The 18794-nt window shown below is 42.7% G+C and overlaps 1 protein-coding gene across 1 annotated transcript in view; it reads right to left on the bottom strand.

Moving 5' to 3' along the window:
• Window positions 1-18794, bottom strand: part of TRABD2B (TraB domain containing 2B) — a 262429-nt gene that overhangs the window by 99337 nt on the left and 144298 nt on the right. Inside the window, exon 4 of the mRNA XM_041421843.1 lies at window positions 3718-3892. Within this exon, the coding sequence (XP_041277777.1) occupies window positions 3718-3892 (175 nt within the window). The remainder of the gene's footprint in view (window positions 1-3717; window positions 3893-18794) is intronic.

The raw sequence follows: 18794 nt of genomic DNA, 5'->3' as shown, positions 1-18794 counted from the left end.
AAGTAAAGTCATGGAAGACGGAAAAGGCAGAAATCTATTGAAAAGTCTATTTTTTATTTTTAAGAACGACAGAAAACTGAAAAGTTCCTTTTAGAATTGTGTAATTTTTTTGGTTTGTTTTAATACTTTTGACTGGAACAAAACCCCCCATCTTTCAACAGCATAAAAAAACTTTGGTTCACTTTATGAAAAACTGTTTTATCTCAGCTTGCTTGGATATTCAAATGTCTGTCCCCTGCCTACTCCTTTGTCCCCAGGATTTGTCTGCAGGATGTTTCACAGCCTTGTGCTGTTACAGGCCAGACTCAGAACCAGCTCTCCTAGGATGCACCACAAGGTCTTTACAGCACAGCTCTAAGTGGCACATAGTGAAATTTTAGTGGGAATCCCAGTTTACAGGGGAGCAATGACACCCAAGCACCTGGGATTTTGATTGACAGCTGCAAAAATGGACTTGTTTTTCCAGAAGAAAAGAGAAAAATTTTGTTTTCCACAAATGCCCATTTTTTTTACCAAAAAACCAGACACTTGCATCCTCCAGCTCGGTGGCACCAGGCTCCTGCACCACCAGGCTGCCAGGATATCATCATCTTGTTTTTCATTTGAAGTCATTCACTGGATTTGTTTGGGGTTTTTTGTGGTTTTTTTGGTTCTACAATCATGGAGCAGGATACACCGAGCCAAACCTGACTGCAATTTGCAAAGACACCTTCATGGTGCCTTCTGCCTTAGTCAAACTTATTATACTAATTAATTATTAGATGTTACAGAACTACCCATCCACGGCACTGAAATCTTACCATAAGCTGAGGATGATGTCCCAAGAGAGCAACAGAGCCTCAGGAGCTGCATGCCACTGTGCAAAAGCCAGGTAAAACTTCACTACAGCAGCATGCACAAGGTACAGCTCCCTGCAGGGAGGCCACCAGAGGAACAGGCAGGGCTCAGCCTCAGGAGGGCTGTTTTCTGGGAGAGATCCTATTTCCCAGCCCCTTGGCTCCAGTTATACCTGGGAGTAACAGGATACCTCTGAGTCCATATGAATCATCCTGCAGGGCTCGGGGCTCCCTCCTAGAGCAGCCCTGGTCTGTAAAACTGCATTTGTTGAAGTACTTCCAAGGTGCTTTTCTCATAACAGGCTTATTTTCTTACTTAGGAAAATACTTATTTTCCTAATTTTATTTGGCAGTACAGTTTTATCCAATTCTTCCTTTCCCAGAAACTATGATGGAGATTATGAAATTTGGGAACCAATTAATAATTCACATATATAATTACTATTCATTCATTAGTTCCAATATCCTCAGAATTAAGGGATTAATGCAGACATGATGCTTGGCATAAAGGGCACTATCTTCCGAAGCACATTGTCCAGAATATTTTTTTTCAAATTATTTCCCCTTCATCATGTCAGTCTTAGAGATGCACAATCTCAAATTGCATTGCTCTGGTGGCAAATAAACTCCTACAGACTATCATGCCTATCCTAACTGAAAGTGCATTTTGCACTAAAATTTTGCACTTCAGAATTCATGGGAATATGTGAAAGCCTCAACTTTCATCAAAAACATCCTTTACTTTTATAAAAGGCAAAACCAAACCCTCAAAGTTTTATAAAACAATTTGAATTCATGACCCAAGCATATACCAAAGAAATCCCTCAAAATAAAAGAACTTGATATAAGGATGCAAAATAAAAAATTTATCAGTAAAACCCACTCTTCAAGTTCAGTGCATGGGGGGAAAAGAGGAAACAAAAATCCTTCAGGAAAAAAAATTGCATTTGAATCATAAGAGGAAATGAACTTGCCTGCACTTTGGTCACATAGAAGTTTTGGCATTGAAAAAAAATTAATATTCTTAGTGTTCTCTGCATGAAGAAAAAAACACCCCAGAGAAGAAAGCAGGAATTAATTGTATTTAAAGCAGAGATAGCCTGCAGGGATGGCCCAATTTGGTGAGAAAAGCCAAAGGGACGCTGGAACAAAGAACCCAAAACAAAAAGCTTCCCTTGGCATCTCCCACACCCCAGTTTTCAATAAACCCGTTTGTCTGTTCTGTCCTTCCATGCTCAGTGCTGGGAAAACAAAACAACCCAGCAACAAAGGCAGTTTTCAACATCACCAGAAATGGGCCTAAAAGACAAAGTGAGCCTTGCTCTTTATGAGCCAGCTTTCCCAAGGGATGCTCCCTGGGAGTTTCAGGTAGGTGCCCTCTGATGGGGACAGGGGAAGAAAGTTAAAACCTCCTGTAAGTTAGAAGTGCCTTTCTAAAGAACGTAACACAGAATTAGCTTCCATTGGCTTAATTTCACCTCTGAACAAATAGCTGCTGGATCCATGACTCACCTAGTCCATGGTCTGTGGACTAGGTGTAGAGCATGACAAGTAGGCAGTGATGCCCAGTTTATCCTCTGAGCTCCATTTATGTACTGGTTAAGGGATTTCCAAAACTGGAAGCAGTTCTCTAAACCATCGTGTTTGATAATCTCCGATAAACCTCGCTCCTTGGGTTAGACAGGCTGGTTTTTATGAATGCCTGTCCAATTATGAGCCATCATGATATATTTTCCTACTGTAAAAACAGTTAAGCAAAACTTCTTGGCCAGAAATATCAGCCAAGCCTGAGATTAAATAAGCTTGGGAAAATTCAGTCCGGATACACTCAAAAAATAAATACATCAAAATGCACATGTCTCTGCTAAAACCCACAGTCTTTAATCAAAATTCCCACTGAAGTGAGTAGCGAAAGGTGAGTTTTTGCCAAAGTTCATAGTGAGAGCCATGGGATGAGAAGCAAAGTTCTGTCAAAAATGAGAAATTGCCAAGGAGAGGGAGCAGGAGGAGCAGATTGGTTCTCAACACAGCAATCTCAGCCTGCCTTGAAGTCGAGGGAGCTCAAAGAGACACTTAAGCTGGTGCTCAGGATTCTGCTGAGCTGGGGCCTGAATGGTTATTATTTATACTCTTATCACACAGAAATATGAATTCCATTGGACAAGGGAAAAGAAATTTAAAAAGGGAGAGAGAGGACAGTAGCATGTACTGTCGCAGGCTCACAGAAGTACTGCAGACATCTTTGTTCTGCAAACTTCAGGGAGAGCACTTAAACAGGAAGAGGGACACTTGGGACTTTTACTTAATGGTTTAAAATGCTGGTATTCAGCTACACACACAACTCATGCACTTGTGCAAAGCCCCAAACCAGCCAGTCTGTATACATACAGCACCAAAGCAGCTCAGTCACCCATTGAGAAGGTTTAACTGCAGCAACCCCAGAAGGTTTGAAATCCTGGGCCAGTGCCTGGAGCAACACACACGTGCCTGTGCCACCAAAGGGTTTGTGTTCTGACACTCACTGCCATCAGTACATGGGCTTATGAATTCAAAGGCACTTGAATCATCTTCTACACCTGTGGCAAAGCAACCCACAGGTCTGGGAAGGGAAGAAACACAACAGCATGAAAAGCGCTTACAGCTTCACATTTCCACAGCCAGATGGAAAACAAAGGAAGTGCAGCCTGTGTGCAGCCTGCCTGGACCTAGATCCATCTCCTACAACAACTCACTCAATTTTAGAAGTAGGTCTGGACAAACAAAATTCTTTCAAAGGAAAGCCTTGTAAGAAATTTTCCCACAGGCTGAGACCTGAATCATTCCAAACACTTTACTTCCAATCATAGTAACAGAGTAAAACAGAAAAAAAATCATGCCATACCTGCTCCAAAGGCAAAGAAGAAGCTCTTGTCTCTGTTTTCCCTTAAAAGTGACATCACTCTTCTCCCCATCCTCTCATTCCTCTTGTAGATGAGCTCCTGTCTGAAGTAGCTGTCTATTTCTTGAGCTGTCACCTGCTCATGGGGTGGGAGTGTTGTGTTGATGAAGTTTGGTACCTGAAAGAGAGAGGCCATAGCCCAGGTGGCATTGGTTAAGGAACCCACAAAACACTGCATGTTTTAATTCAGCCTTCTTGAAGCCACCTGAGCACCACTTTTGCACACAAACTCACTAGAGGATCGGAACACAGGAGGTAATTAGGAACTCTCAAAAAAAGAAAAAAATTCCCAATTAATATACTCTCTTTTAAAAAAGTGAAACTAGTATTTTACTAAAGGAAACTTTAGCTAGTTTTGATTTTGCTCTGTCCCTTCGTGAAAATGTAGTTTCAAGTGTTACATCTGGGTGAGTTACTTGGACCTTTATTCTCTGCTTGTTCAAAAAAAATTATTGGTTGTTTAATAACAAATTCCTGTGATCTGTTCTCAGCTGAGGTCACCACAGACTAAGTAAGGACTGTAAGATTTGGCTTGTATATGTGTTTGTTTAAGAACCTAACAGTTTAAAAAGAGGAAAGGATAGCAAATGCAGACAGAGGAAGATGCACACAGGGTAAACCCCCTTATCCTTACATGCTATTAGGTCTCAACAGAGAAGACCATGCATTGAAACACATAAATCCCTGGAACATTCCTGATATATCTGAGGAAGGGACTTCCACAAGAACTGCTCCTTCAGTCCCTGCTTTGGTGAGGAGAGATGTTCACAGACACAGCAGAAAGGTTGAAAGTTCAAGGACTTTGGTCAGGGCAGCAGACCCAGGAATGAGCCAAGATCCAAGCTGTAATGGACAGATAATCAAAAGTCTCTGATTATTAGGATAACAATTTGTTTTGAAGCAGTGAAAGTCCCAGGTCTACCACAAGGTTTAGGAGCCCATGTGCCCTGCAGAGAGAAGAGCTGTAAGGGGGCAGTCTTTGATGACTGCTAACAGGACCCAAGCAGTTTCTGGTGATTTTCTGTGCCTCACCACTGGAAAGCAGCTTAAGCTGCAAACCCCAGGTTCAGATTTCTGAGTCCCTAGGTACATGTAAAGCTGCCAGGATTTCCAGTGTTAATCTGAGTCAGTGGTAATGACATTGCATGCACAGCCCATGAGGGGAACATCCTTCACTCACTATGCTGAAACACTTGGTACAGTGACTCTGTTACTTGGGTTAATTCCATCTCTGGTTTTCTACTATACAAAATTCCTGTACTCATTTTCTAAAACTTGCCTTTTGTTTTTGTTTTTTAGCCCACCTCTTCCCATTCCAATTGGTCACATTGTTTTATCACAACAATTTTTGTCTGTTCCCGCCCTCTTTGCTTATACTGCATCTCCAAAAATTTTCAGCAAGTCTTAGGGAGAAAAACTGATTTCCATCTTCCCAGTGACTCTCCTTAAAATTTTTTTATGGCAGCCCCATCTCCATCACTCCTAATATATGTGAGGGACCAAGCAGCAGGGATTTCTCATCATGCATTATGCAGGATGACTCTACACCTCACTCTGGATTCACACTAAAGGCTGTTCCCAGTTGACTGAGACGAAAAAGGGGACCACACCTCCTGAACCAGGGGATCCTAAGGAGATGGAGGTAACACTCCATGTAAGAGACCCTGCCCCTGCCTATTGGGTCTCACAGACCAGCTGGACCTTTGATTTTCCAAACAGCTTCTCAACCTGCTTTGCCAAATCACCGTGCTCCTCACAGCATGTCCTTCTTTAAGGGTTCAGTCACATTACCCTGAGTCATTCCTTCCTCCAGGCTTTCCAGCATGGCTTGGCGTGACCAGTGTAACCTGTGAACTCCTCAGAGTATGCAAGTACTTTGCACCTTGTTCTCAGTTTAGCCCTGAGCCAGCACTCAACAAGCAGTAAGTCCCATTAAGTCAGACCTCTTGGAGACACCAGTTCCCTGTGAAAGACCAAGGAAGTTACCTCCATGTCTGGCAAGAATTCGTGTTTGTCTCAGAGGGATCGAGGAGGAGACTGACAGTGTCAAAGAGATAAAATGCTGCTGGCTACAGCAGCAAAGGACATAGTGGCTTCCATTCTTGGTGAAAAACAGGGAGAGATTTATATTGTAGGAATCAAGTCTGAGGAATGAGTAGCCATTTTACACTTGCAGTAACCTCTGTAATGCAAAGCTGCAAATTAATTGGTCCATGGAGATATCCCAAACCTTTGCATCTCCCTATACTGGGACTCTCAGGCAGGAGTCAGGGAAGCCTTCAGGCACTGAAGTGGAAGGTGACATTTTGTGGAAGCATCTGAAGGGTCAACATCCACATAAGAGAAGTCTCTTCTTCCCTGCTTCTGGCTGAAGGGAAGTGAAGGCTGGGTCCTGGTTTTGAATCACTTGAGCTGCTTTGGGGAATGCAAGGTACAGCCTTGCCTGTGAGCACAACCTGCTCCTACACACAGCAGCAGCAGCAACGCTTGGGGACCAAGCAGCTTTGTGCATCTCACTGGTGATGGAGGTCTAGATACCCAAAAAGCAGATGTTGTATAAGGTCTTTGCCAAGAAGGGAAGCACCTTTCACTGCCTTGTGCACTCCATCACTTGCAATCCTACATCCACATTTAACCTTCTCTCTATCTAACCTAAAATACAGTACACAAAACAGAGACATTTACTTGCCTCTGCCCCCACCCCCCCGCCCCTTTCCTTTTTTTCCTTCTCTTCTGTGGGGAAAGTTTGTCAATGGCAGAGAGATAAAACTAAAACCAAGGACTGGGTTTTGTCAATCTTTCTTTTGCTTGCCCAAGGAACAAGACAAAAGAAGGCATCACTTAGAGAGGCACAGCATCAGCTACAGTCCTGCTGCACTGTGTGCATTCCTGCACTTCTGATGCCTGGCAAAAACAAAATCTGCACGTGTGTTTCAGTGTGTGTGTGGCAGAGGAGAGAAGATAAATGACTGCAGTAAGTATGCCCCTACACAGTAGTGCAACCACACTCTAAGCTGTGACACTTGCCCCATTAATCACCTCCGCTCCTCCCTGTATCCAGGTCCTTTCCACAGTCAGTGACACACACCATGCCTGGCTTCAGGGAGACAGCTGCTCCTGTTGATTTAAGAAACCCTTAAACCAGACAGGGATCAGGAAGTCAAGAAACAGTCACACACAATTAGGAAACTCTTAACTGGAGCCAGAGTTTAAGTTTGGGGGTTTTTTTGGAAAAGAGAAGATCTGTTATTTTAAAAGGATGGGCTCAATATGCACCAAAAGGATGTACCTTCCCCCTTTTATTTTATTGTAATTTTGTGAAAAAAAAATTTAACATTTTAATGATAAGAATCTGTTGGTTTTGAGCTGAGAGTGAATGATTGAGACATTTGCTGTGCCCCTGGGTGATGGACTTATCTAATAATACCTGAATATTGCTACCAGTATTTAAATGTACAATGGAGTGGCTTATGTGTCCATTAAAAAATCCAAACTTCTAATTTTGCTGTTCACATAGGAGAGCAACAGCTGGATCAGGAGAAAAATGCATGACCTGGGGTGTGCTCACTTCTAGTGGATGCACATGATAAGAGACAAATAGATTCTTTACATCCAGTCTCTGCAAGCCGTGCAGCTTTCTAAGAACCCAACCAACTCATATTTGTATATCATTCTAGTGGAAAACTGAATAATGTATCGCACTGAGGCATTAAAAATAAAGAATATTTTGTTTTACTTAGTAAGGTAACACTCCTCCTTTATTCTATTCCTATTTCTTTCAGGTTACAGCTCTCCTACAGACAGTACAGATGGACCACAAACTCAGTTATTAGGTACACCCTGCATTTCTCAGTTAAACTTTTAAGGTTAAAGAAAGGGACTATGAGAATAAAAGAGAAATCCCAGCCTTGCAAAAATTTCTTTCCCTCCCCACTGTCTGTGTAGTTTTACTTGAGTCAGTGTCCCTGATGGAATATATGTGTGGATAAAGCTCTGTATACACGTCTGAGCTCACAGTGCTGTGGGATGTGGGCCATAATTCTTCACCTTTGAAGTCAGTGGGAGCTTTAGGGAGAAGAAAGAGGAAGGATTGTGGAGTGGTTATGACACTACCCTGAAAAAATGGCTCTGCTCCCATGGGTGACACAAATCTCTTACATGATCACAAGCATGTCATTTGGGTTTAAACCTTCAAAGGAAACTCAGCACTTAACCTCCACTAAATGTCTTTGAAGCATTTGGCTTTATTCCTCCTGTGTCTCAAAAGTCCATCTGTAAAATGGGGACAGAGACTTTCTAAAAAGACTTTCTACCTTGATGTTACATATGAGGCACTGGCTAAGTCTAGCCCTGGAGGGACCCAAAGGAAGATCCAAAGTCCAACACAATGCTCAGCAGCAACCTCTCTTCCCATAAATTTCCATAGAGGCTTGGATTCTGCTGCAATCATTAGCACAAGAGCTAACAAGATACTTTAGCTTAGAAAAACACACCAGCCATAACTCAAGATCTATGCTATGCTTTCAGCTTTGCCTGTAGAGACAAAGAAAAGATTAAAAAAAAAAAAAAAGAGAGAGAGAAAAGCAAAATGTAATGGTGCAGAGTCTTTTATCACATTTAGGGCTTACTGCCAAAGTGTAGCTGAAAATTCATGGACACAGAACTACATTAAAAGTCCATTTTTTATATTTACTATTTTTTAATATTTGGACAAATATTCTGGGCAGAGGCACAATGCCAGAGTTGTGAACATCTATCTGCAAATAATTTTTTTTGGACACACATAAGCACCAACATCTTTGATTATATTTTTTTTTTTTTACTTTGGATTTGTTATCTACAGTGGAACTGCTCTAGACTCAGTCCAGTATCCAATCATTATCATATGTGGAGTAGGAGTGTTATCGTTCCTACTTCTATGCACTACATTTCCCAATCCTCTGATAACCCTGTTTAGCCTTGTTCTGTTCCAGTGATGAGACTATTTCTGGAATGTGCATTCAAATTGTAATATTATGTCAATCAAAAAACAACATTACCAACAATGGAATAAAGAGCTGTGTGCCTTTCCTCACCTGCTTGTGGGCAGAGGTGATCTTCAACCATAATTCTACTTGCAGATGGAGAAGAGGAAGTTGAGATAGGGAAATGGGAAGGCAGCCCCTGCCATGAAACACAGTGATCCTAAAACCTCTTCAGCAATTATCTTCCTGTATCCTGATCAATCCTCTAGGCTTTTGAGACTCCGTTCTCTCATTGTGGTAATCAGGAGATGACTCAAGGATTTCCAGTCTCATCTCCTGAGAAATATCCAAACTCCAGACTGCTGCATGTACAGCATCATTACCGACAGTGGTAGGAGAATCTCTTAATAAAACAAATGGCTTATTTCCTCATTTCTCCTTCTCTCCTCAGAGGGTTCACAGCTAAATAGAAAAAACAGAAGGCAGCACACCCAGGGTCAAAAGGGACAGCTATGGCAAGACAGGGAGCTGGCCATCAGCTTCCAGAGTTCCAGTCCAGCACCTCAATACAATCCCCATCCATCCCTCCCTGACAAGAGGGCTCTGCCTCCACACTCGTAATCCTTATCTCCAGTTGTGAGCGGGGAGTTGTTCCCACGTCACGACAGCTACATTAATTTTTTTTAATGTGATAAAGATTGGGTTCTCTTTATTAGTCTTCTGGTTTATGAGCTTTATGCGTGCAGAGGCCAGAAGACAAGTAAGGGATCCTGCTTTGAAGGATTTTCCCTGCATCATGCAGGTCAGGAACCTTTACACACTTGACAGCACTATGAAAGATAAGGATCTCATGAGCTGACAGGCAGCTTATGGGGGCTGCCAGGGAGCCAGAACAGCATCCCAACACCCACTGGCTCCTCCAGCAAACCAAACGGCCCTAAATTCACACCAGCCCTTCTTGGGTCAGAGGCTTGACATCTGAGATCTAGTTATCATTCCTTTATGAAGGGAGGATACCCTCCTGTTAACCAGCCTTGACAAGGCATTGTGGCTTTTACTGCAGGACTGCAAAATATACTGCTCTGGACTTGGAAGACACCTGTTTTCCTCTGATTTATGGACCCTTCTGGCATCTGGGAGAGCAATATCCTCTTACTGCAGCCTCTGGTAGGAAGGACTGAAATAGTGCAAAGTGAATGGGCTGTGAGAACAAGTATCTCCACAAGGAGGACGTGTCTGCCACAAAAGCAAAAGATGCTGCCAACTCTTTTTTTTTGGTTGGAAAACCAACTCAACTGGTTTTCCTCCAGTACTCCCAAGCTTCCTTCATGAGGGAGACCAATAATAGCCAAGGAGGGAGTGTCAGGTTAATGTGATTTAACACAAAGGCCAAAGCTGGCAGCTGCCAAGAAGATAAGCTTCCAGCTTGGAAAAGGGAAACCAGGAAGGAGCAGTCTCCAGTTTGAGCATGTGATTAACCCATTATGGCTTTCTCTTAAGCACCAAAATTTAAAGTAATACATTAGAAGTCTCAATGGACTGTAAAAGGAGTCTTTCATGTTTGAAGAAAAGTTCAGTTCCATCCCTTCTTTCCCTTTTCCAGAGTTAGAGGGGGGGAAAGGCCAAAATACTTTTTGCTTGATGGGAACTGAAGAACATAAGCAAGAACATTTCTTGGGACCAACTCTGGGGAGCCACTTCTGGCCATGAGCTAATCCCTGCCCAGCTCCCATCAGTGCTCATGGTCCATAGATACTGCAGTTACATCACAGTTCAGGTTAGTGAGGTTTCTGTAACTGGCCTCTCTGACTTAAAGCTAGTGGGATACCCCTCAGCATGCCATGGCAACTTGAGTGTGAAAACAGAGTTTCAAACTGGCTACCTCAGATCTAGGGGCCACTGGAGCATCTAAACTTGTAAATGCAGGAAAATTACAAATAGGGGAAGACGTGGAGGGGAAGAGCAGGCTGAATGCCAGTGAAGTCTATGGAGAGTGAAGAATACTTTTAAAAAACAGCTCTGTAGGTGACAGAAGAGCTGCAGGAGTCATTGCTGGCCTGAGTGTAAAGCTGCCTGCAGGCAGGGTGGGCTGCAGCCCTTGGACACCCCTGTATCTGCAGTTTCAGCCCTCGCTGCACCTGCATGGACACCCTCCCTGGGAGCACCAAACCCATCCTGCCAGGGCTCTTCTTCCAGGTGGCACCTGGCCAAACAACAGCTGTGTGTCCTGCCTAGTTCTATCTTCTCTGCCCATTTGGGCCAAAGCAAACCATGTTTAAAAAAAAAAAAAAGGCAGAAAGGCCACAAGGATGGGCTGCGCATCTCAGACACTCACAGCTTGGGGGGTGATATTTCTATCCCTGTTAAAAAATACTTTCAGCAAATCCCTGAGAAGTCATGACCTCCATGTATGTTTTCTATTTGTTTTTCCACACCAGTTAAATAGCTGCTTTCCAAGCACTGGGGAAAAAAAGGAAAAGAAGAAGCAAGCAACACCAACCCCTCCTCCAAGGCCTCCCTCCCCACCCCAACCCTGTCCCTGCTCCCCTTGGCTGCAATGCCAAAATATGCAGCCGGCCTCTCTATCTGAATGAATGTTTTGATTAAAGAAGTCTTAACAAAACACAGTCAGAACAATGATCCCGGCCCCCTTTCTGCAAGCTTCACCCAACTATGCGGAGTATATTTAGGACCAGATTACAGAGACCTGCTCATTAATTGACTAAGGATGACGAGCCTGCAGTGTATGCAAATAAAGGTTTGGGTTTCAGAGGGGAGGGTAAATCTTAACAACCTAATGATACTCCTGCCACACTTAAAACCCTTTTAACATTGGGATTTTTTTGAGGCCAGCTTTCACGAGCTTGCAAACATATGGAAAAGTTCAAGTTTTTCTATTTCCCTTCCAAATGCTTTCTTTTCTTTGACAAAGAATAATTTTTTTCTGTTCAGACACTAAAACCATCACCTATTATATTGCCATGACACCCAAGTAAAGACACTGATCAAAGGGCAAAGCAGGGCAATAAAGTGAAAAAACTGGGGCCAGAAGGTTTGGGTTTGGGGTTGGTTTATTAAAGAACTGTAATTCTTTTTCCAAAGGTATTTTTCATTTTGTCTTCTGTTACACAGTGGGAAAACAGTTGGTTAGTAGTTGGTACAAACTCAGGTTTGGTTGTCTTGGATATGTATTGTTCAGGGCTCTTCAATGAGTTTCTTTCCATCCCTGCTTAGTGAGATTCTAGGAAAAGCTCAAATGTGTATGTGAAATTTGCAATATTATTTTAACCGGAGGCGAGTCTGATCCAAAATATATGATTTGCACAGTATCACATAACTTAGCAAGGAGCAGAAATCTGGTTCATAACACCACAGCAGCTGGGCTGGACAATGGACCTCTGGAGATGACCCTCAAGGGAGTGCACTGCAGAGGTGGCTCTGCCTTCCTGTTTGGTCCTGTAGAAAGTTCAGCTTCTCCCAGTCCAACCAGCTTTCTAGTTATGCTGGCATCTGAAACAAACTGCTTATAGCTTTTGAACTGATTTTAACTCTCTTTAAGATGGGGTTACTTGAGAGATCTAGTACCAGATGAAAAGATGGAGAACATCTCCAAGAAAGCCTTTAGGAGTGGAACAAGAACCAGAGAGGAGAAAAAAAAGGAATAATTCAAATTAAGTTACCTCTGAAATGGATTTCTTTGCATCCAAGCTGGTAGAACTCCACAAGCCTTTGGGTTTAGAAGGTCTGTGTCTGAAGTCGCTATCATAGAGCTCAACCAGTTTACACTGGAGATACCTGATCTACGGCATTCACCATTTGGTAATGCACACTAAGAGTGTCAGATGAGGAAATGTGTCCAGCATGCGTACCCAAGAACACAGTCTTTTCAATAATGTCTAACACATTCCTGCCAAGGAATCCTGCTAATCCCTGCAAACCAACCAAGTTGTCCCTTTGTCCCCCTTTTCTCCCCCTCACAGTCATAATGAGGAGCAAATATAACTTCTAGATAAAACAAGAAGAAAGAAAAAACACTTTGTACATTCAACCAACAAGATATGATTTAAAATACTAACAAGTCTTTTTCATTTCTCTTTAACAAGTGTTTCCAAAAAACACTTCATAAACCAGCTCTTTAAAAAGAAGGGAAAGTAAATGCTTTACAGCAAACATACAGCACTGCACAGAAAGCAGCACCTTCAACTCCAAATATTTTTTACCAATCACTCCTTCATACTCATTTATGGTCTATTCCTGTACTAATAAATACAGATAGTCAACAATCCCTAAATGTTTTAATGTAAATCAGCCCTTTTCTGTAGGTGAATATGTTCTTTTTCTTATAATGCAGCAATCTGAAAGAAAAATCTTAGCTTTTAAATGTCTTGTTCCAATTTTTCCATGACTCTCTCTCACATTGCTTTCTTCATGGAAAGAGGAGGGAAAGAACTTCCAAGGTAAAACAACTCCAAATGTAAAGATGTCATGAAAATTTTCAAGCAAGAATAACCTATTTTCAAAACCTGTAGCATGAAAATTATCTGGGCATGTTCCAGATTATTAATAAAAAAAAACCAATCTCTGCAATGTTTGCCCCAGCATTGTCATCAACAAGTAGACTTCACTCTCAATCTGGATCTGCAACCAATTTTCTGAAACGCATAAGCCAAAATACAATATTGCTCCAATCTGGAATCCTGTTCTGACATAATATGAAAATTGGAGTCTGAAAATTTTGGCTACACTCCTGTTTTTTCGTTCACTTCCAAATGCTCCCAGTGTACCAGAACACGGAGCTGTAACTCAGGTGCAAGTGGAATGAAATTATCATCCCATCACAGCAGAGCAAGGGCTCTTCTGAGCTAACTCAGAGCTGTAACTCAAGTGCAAGTGGAATGAAATTATGATCCCATCACAGCAGAGCAAGAGCTCTTCTGAGCTATGGGAAGGCAGCTCCTCTGCAGCAGCATCTCCAGAGAGCAGAACTGGTGGGGGGACAGGCTCTGCTGGCTGTGGGCACAGGCAGCACGGAGCACTCGTGTCACCTGGCACCAGGACTGCCATCAGCATCCTCCTGACAAACACTCCTGAAGTGAGACCGACCCTCTGCCTGGGCCCACAATGGGAAACTCGTGGGATGGCTCCCCTGGTGCTGGAGACAGCCTTGCACTGGCTTTTCTGGAAAGCCCACAATCATGTTCCTGGAAGAACGAGAGGCTGTGCCAGTTCGCCTGCACTTTGTTACGGCTGAGAACGATAAGATGCTTCCAGAGCGTTGCGTTACAATAGCTGTGCCTTCAGTTCATGGATTTATCTTCCTCTGCCCTAGATAAAACTCCATTCCTTGGACAAATTAGGTCTGCTTGTCATTCAACACTCTACCTAATGGTCTCAGCTGTGTGTTTCTGCAGTTACTGAAGCTGGAGCATTCCACAGATAGTTCTCATTGATCTGAGAAGTGAGCCAGAATTCCAGTTATATTTTATCCAAAATGACAATGGGGCAAGTTAATGATGTAATTAGAATTATCAGGACCTTTAAATTTTAAAGGACAGGTTTCAGTGAAGAAAGATAACATTTTTAAAGGGGTATGTAACATAACCTGGTGATTTATAAACAGCAAGTGCCTTGTGAAGTGAGGCACTAAACATTTTCTTCTTTAGTTTAGGGAGGCTGATACCGACACAGGCTTAGTTTATGAATCTCTAATGTCATGTTATCAAGATCATCATAGGCTTTTCAGAAGGCAACACTCACTATCTAAATCCACCCACGGTATTTCAAACTGCAGAGACAATTTGAGATATGGATGGCATCATTCGATAAGGTATCCAAAAAGCTTGGCTGTTTCTGATGGACACAGCTTGAAGGAGGAGGCACAGCACCTGAAAGGGGTTGAGAGCAGTCTGTAAGTTGTGGTGACCACCAAACAACTTCACTGCACAGCTTGTTTAACCTTATGGGATGAAGTCAAGACCTTACACCTGCTGTCAGTGAGAAGATCTTTATGCTGAGCTGAGCACAAAGCCTGTAAAAGGGGTTAGTCACTCACTTGATTTATTCACTTTGATATCCAGTGATGGCTGGGCTGTTGGATGAATGCAAACCCTGCTGAAGGCATGGAAATATTCTCCTTTACTTCAGTGGGCTCTCGATACAACCTAACACACAAACCATAAAGGCTCCCTGGATGAAAGATGCTTTGGAAGTGTCAGGTATGACTCTTGCCCCATGCTGTTTACCCTAAATGAGACAGGCAAATAATAAATAAGAAACCTGGGTAGCTGGGCCAGTAGAAATTGTCTACAAAGTGATCAGCAAAGCTCAGATCACTGACAGGCCAGATCAGCAATGAGAAAGGAAAAATCATCTTCTCCTGGGAAAGGAGCCTCTCCTCAGGTCAGGAGAATGGCTGGGGACAGAAGATGAGAGACAACAGCTGGAGACCACAGCCACAATTTCTGGGAAAGGCTGAAGGACAAAAATCTAAGACTTGGATTTTCAATTTTCCTCTTAAGAAAGAGTACATAGAGGTACAAGGAAACATAGAACAAGCTAATTCAATGCTGGCAAAGATTAATTTGCTTTACAGAACTGTCCTTAAAAACTGAATAGCTCAAAACTGACCATAGGAAGTAACTGGTGCGAAAAACCCAACACAACAAATTGCTCTGCACCCTCCTTTTTCTTCATGGAGGCTTTGGGTCATTAGGCAATTTCTCAGCTGTCCCAGGTGAAAAAAGTTTCATCTGGAGGCAGATAATTTTCTGATTTTGAACGAACAGATTTTTTGCATTTTAATACTCTGAACACACTGACCTCAATTCCCTAGTGAGAGCTTCAGACAGAATACAGAAGTTAAAACTACTGATCCAATCCAATCCAATCCAATCCAATCAATTTTTGCTTTTAGGGAACATTTACAAAAGCAGAGAAAGAAGCTGACTTCTTCAAGGGGAAAGATAGTCTGGAGAAAGAGCAGAAAATACACCCATTCTATCTTTAGCTTAGAATACTTTCTCTTTGGTATCATTTTGACTCTCTGCCCAGAAACCTCAACATAAGCCTCCTGATTGCAAAAGTCACAAGAGAATCAAGTGTTTGAAGAAGGCTATTGAAAAAAGAGAGATGTTTCCTACTGCACTTTTGGGTCACAGTCTAACGTACTAAACTCACCCCCATAAAATTTTACTAAGTTTAAATAAGGATTTTTACATTTGGAAAAATGCTGCTTGCAAACAAAGTTAAAAAAACAGAGGGAGAGGAATGATGAATGTAGTATAACCACAGGAAAGCAGAGGTGTTTCCTCTTTCACTGTTCTTAATTAAAATAAAAATTTAAAAACCCACTGCAACTGGGAAGGATTTGTTTATTCCTCTGCTCTCATCAGAGCTGATGGCTCTGGGATAGAAAGAGTCAGGGACATGGGGCCCTGCTCACAACCCTTCAATCTGGGCACCCTGGCTAAGCTGCACTTCCCAAGCCAAGGTGAGCAGATTCTCCCTGGGGTGGTCCTATCCCTACCCATGGGTGACAAAGGAGCTGTCCTCTGACCTAAAAGCTGCTTTGGACTAGGAAGTACCTTTCCTTGCACCTTTCCTCCCAGCACCATCCTGTCTGTGCACCCCCTTGGCACAGTCTTGGTCCCAGAAGGAATCTGCCCTCTCCTCCAAAAAGCTGCAGGACTCAGGGATGTGCAGGAAACCTCACACTTCCCAAACTCTCTTGGAGAGGCTGAAGAGGCTCAAGGAATGTATCTGTAACATGTCAGGTTAACAGTGCTGGTATTTCCTCTTCTGGTCCTTTGTGCTCCAAGATGATTTTTGCACTAAAGGCACCTCAGCATCTTGCAGACAGCTACTGAAGCTGCTTCATCTCTGAAGAGTCACACTAGAGGCATTTAGGAAGTTTCTGCACCCACATAAATACTCTCCCTATCCCTGCCACTGTCCCCACAGCGACCTTGGGCTTTGTCACCTCCTTCCCAGTCCATCACAGCCACCTCAACCATCAGCTCTGAACTGAGACAACTGATAGACAGTTTACCTTTATTCTGCAGCTCCTGATAACCTTCAAGAGACATGCAGACCTGAATAACCTTAAACAGCATCCCAAATTAGTTCTCAAAGAGTGAGTCCCATCCTTTTGCAGTTCTCCTGAGCTGCCCCAGATGGAGCTGAATTCCCTGGCCTCCAGCATTCACATAGGTGTCGATTCTTGCTGTTGATTTCAGTCTCATTTCTGATCTTTTGCTCCATTCTATGGGGTATTTCAAGGATGTGGTAACAGTATCAGCTACAACTCTTATCAGACCTCTAAAGAGCTGGGCCAGCAGCTGGATATCATGGAAGAAGGGACACACCCTCTAAAATCACTGTGGCACTCTTGTCCCAAGACTGGCATGGGTACCTGCCCTGAACTGCAACAGACTCAGCACATGATAAATCCCTGTGCCTACATTTAATGTCTCCAGAGAGGGATCCCATGGGGAATCTTTCATGTGTAATATCTGAGTCAGGCTAATCTAATTTGGTAACCAAATGGCAAAAACTCTCCATGACAGACAGTCTTTCATCCTTGCAAAAAACCACAGAGAACAAACTTTGGAATGACCCCAACTGGCAAAACCTGGCTTGAATAGGGAGTTTATTTTACATTTTAATTTTCTATTTTGTTCTGCTTTCAGTTAAAATAAATGGCATAGAGCTGGTTTATAAAAACACTACCAAACAAAAAACTCTTTACCCAACAGTACTGCACAATATTTAGAGTTCTGCAGGGACCAGTATACATAGAGGGATTTTAATTTTCCATGGCCTGTAAGCGTTATAATCTCCATCAACTGTGTGCACTCTGGGACCATGACTAACACCAGTGCTTGAATTCTGACTGGTTGTTGGCTTCTTTCTTCTGTCTTTAACACTGTTTTGAAACTCACACTTAATCCAATAATTTGCAGGAATAAAGAAGTTTTTACACCAAACGGTTCCTCTCAAGTCTAGCCCACAGGTCTGTTACAGGACAATGTGTCAATAAATCAGAGGTGTCTTCATGTGCTATGAAGGACCACAACATCTTAGGGATAAAGGCTTTACTTATTAGGAGAAATTACACTGGTGGAGATTAGAAAGTGACACAGAACATTCAGACACCAGGACTGTCTTCATGGGTTTGACTACCAGCAGTCCTTTCACAGCATCCACAGCAAATATTGCACTATATCTTGCTTGTTTATTCCTTGTTTATTGTGTGTGCTGTGCCTCAAAATTTCAGGAGTAGCTACAACCACTGACTTCTTCGGCATCCTCTAAAGTCATGAGCTCTCTACCTTTTCCAACTCACATTCCCCATCTTTAAAGACATATTCCTACTCAAGTTGCTTTCTCCCCTTACTTTTCAGTGCAAGGCTGACCAGAATGAACAGCTCTGGCAGCTTTGGTATGACACACTCTTGTGTTCCAGTGCTGCCACGTTAACCACCCTGGTATGTCCTGCTCAGTCATGCTAAAACAATGCTTCATTTTCTAGGACTGAGTTAACTGGGACACCAAAAGGGTTTTATCCCATGTTGGGGCCTCACTTGCCTGCCCAGGTGTTCTGCTGAGAAACAAGTGACCCACAGAGCCCTGTGCAGACCCACGATAGTGATGGCAAGATAAAAATGTCTGAGAGACCTCTGCCCAATCCACAGACTGACCTTACTCATCTCAGTTCTCTCTGGAAGTCACATAGCTCTCCTCGATTTTCATTTGCTAATGGTGGACTGTTATCATGATTTAATTCTTTCACTGGCAAAACACATACAATAGTGTGGCTGTCAAATTTACACACGTTTGCCCCAAGTGAGTCACTGCACCTAAAACTGGAATCTGGGAAGACTGATCCCAAAAAAAAGGAGATGTTTGAGACGACAACCAGAGACCAAGTTTTCATAGAATTAACTGGAAAGGAGAAAGAGGAATCTCAGTTTAACATGAAGCATCAAACTGCTCTGGAAAGCAGATTTCTGCTCCCTTGAGAGTTTTTAATAGCTTTGGACAACTAAGATAAACAGA

Source organism: Onychostruthus taczanowskii, unplaced genomic scaffold (genome assembly GCF_017590055.1).
Source record: "Onychostruthus taczanowskii isolate IOZ18803 unplaced genomic scaffold, ASM1759005v1 scaffold7, whole genome shotgun sequence".
Taxonomy (NCBI): domain Eukaryota; kingdom Metazoa; phylum Chordata; class Aves; order Passeriformes; family Passeridae; genus Onychostruthus; species Onychostruthus taczanowskii.
This window is presented reverse-complemented; position numbering and strand designations above follow the sequence as displayed.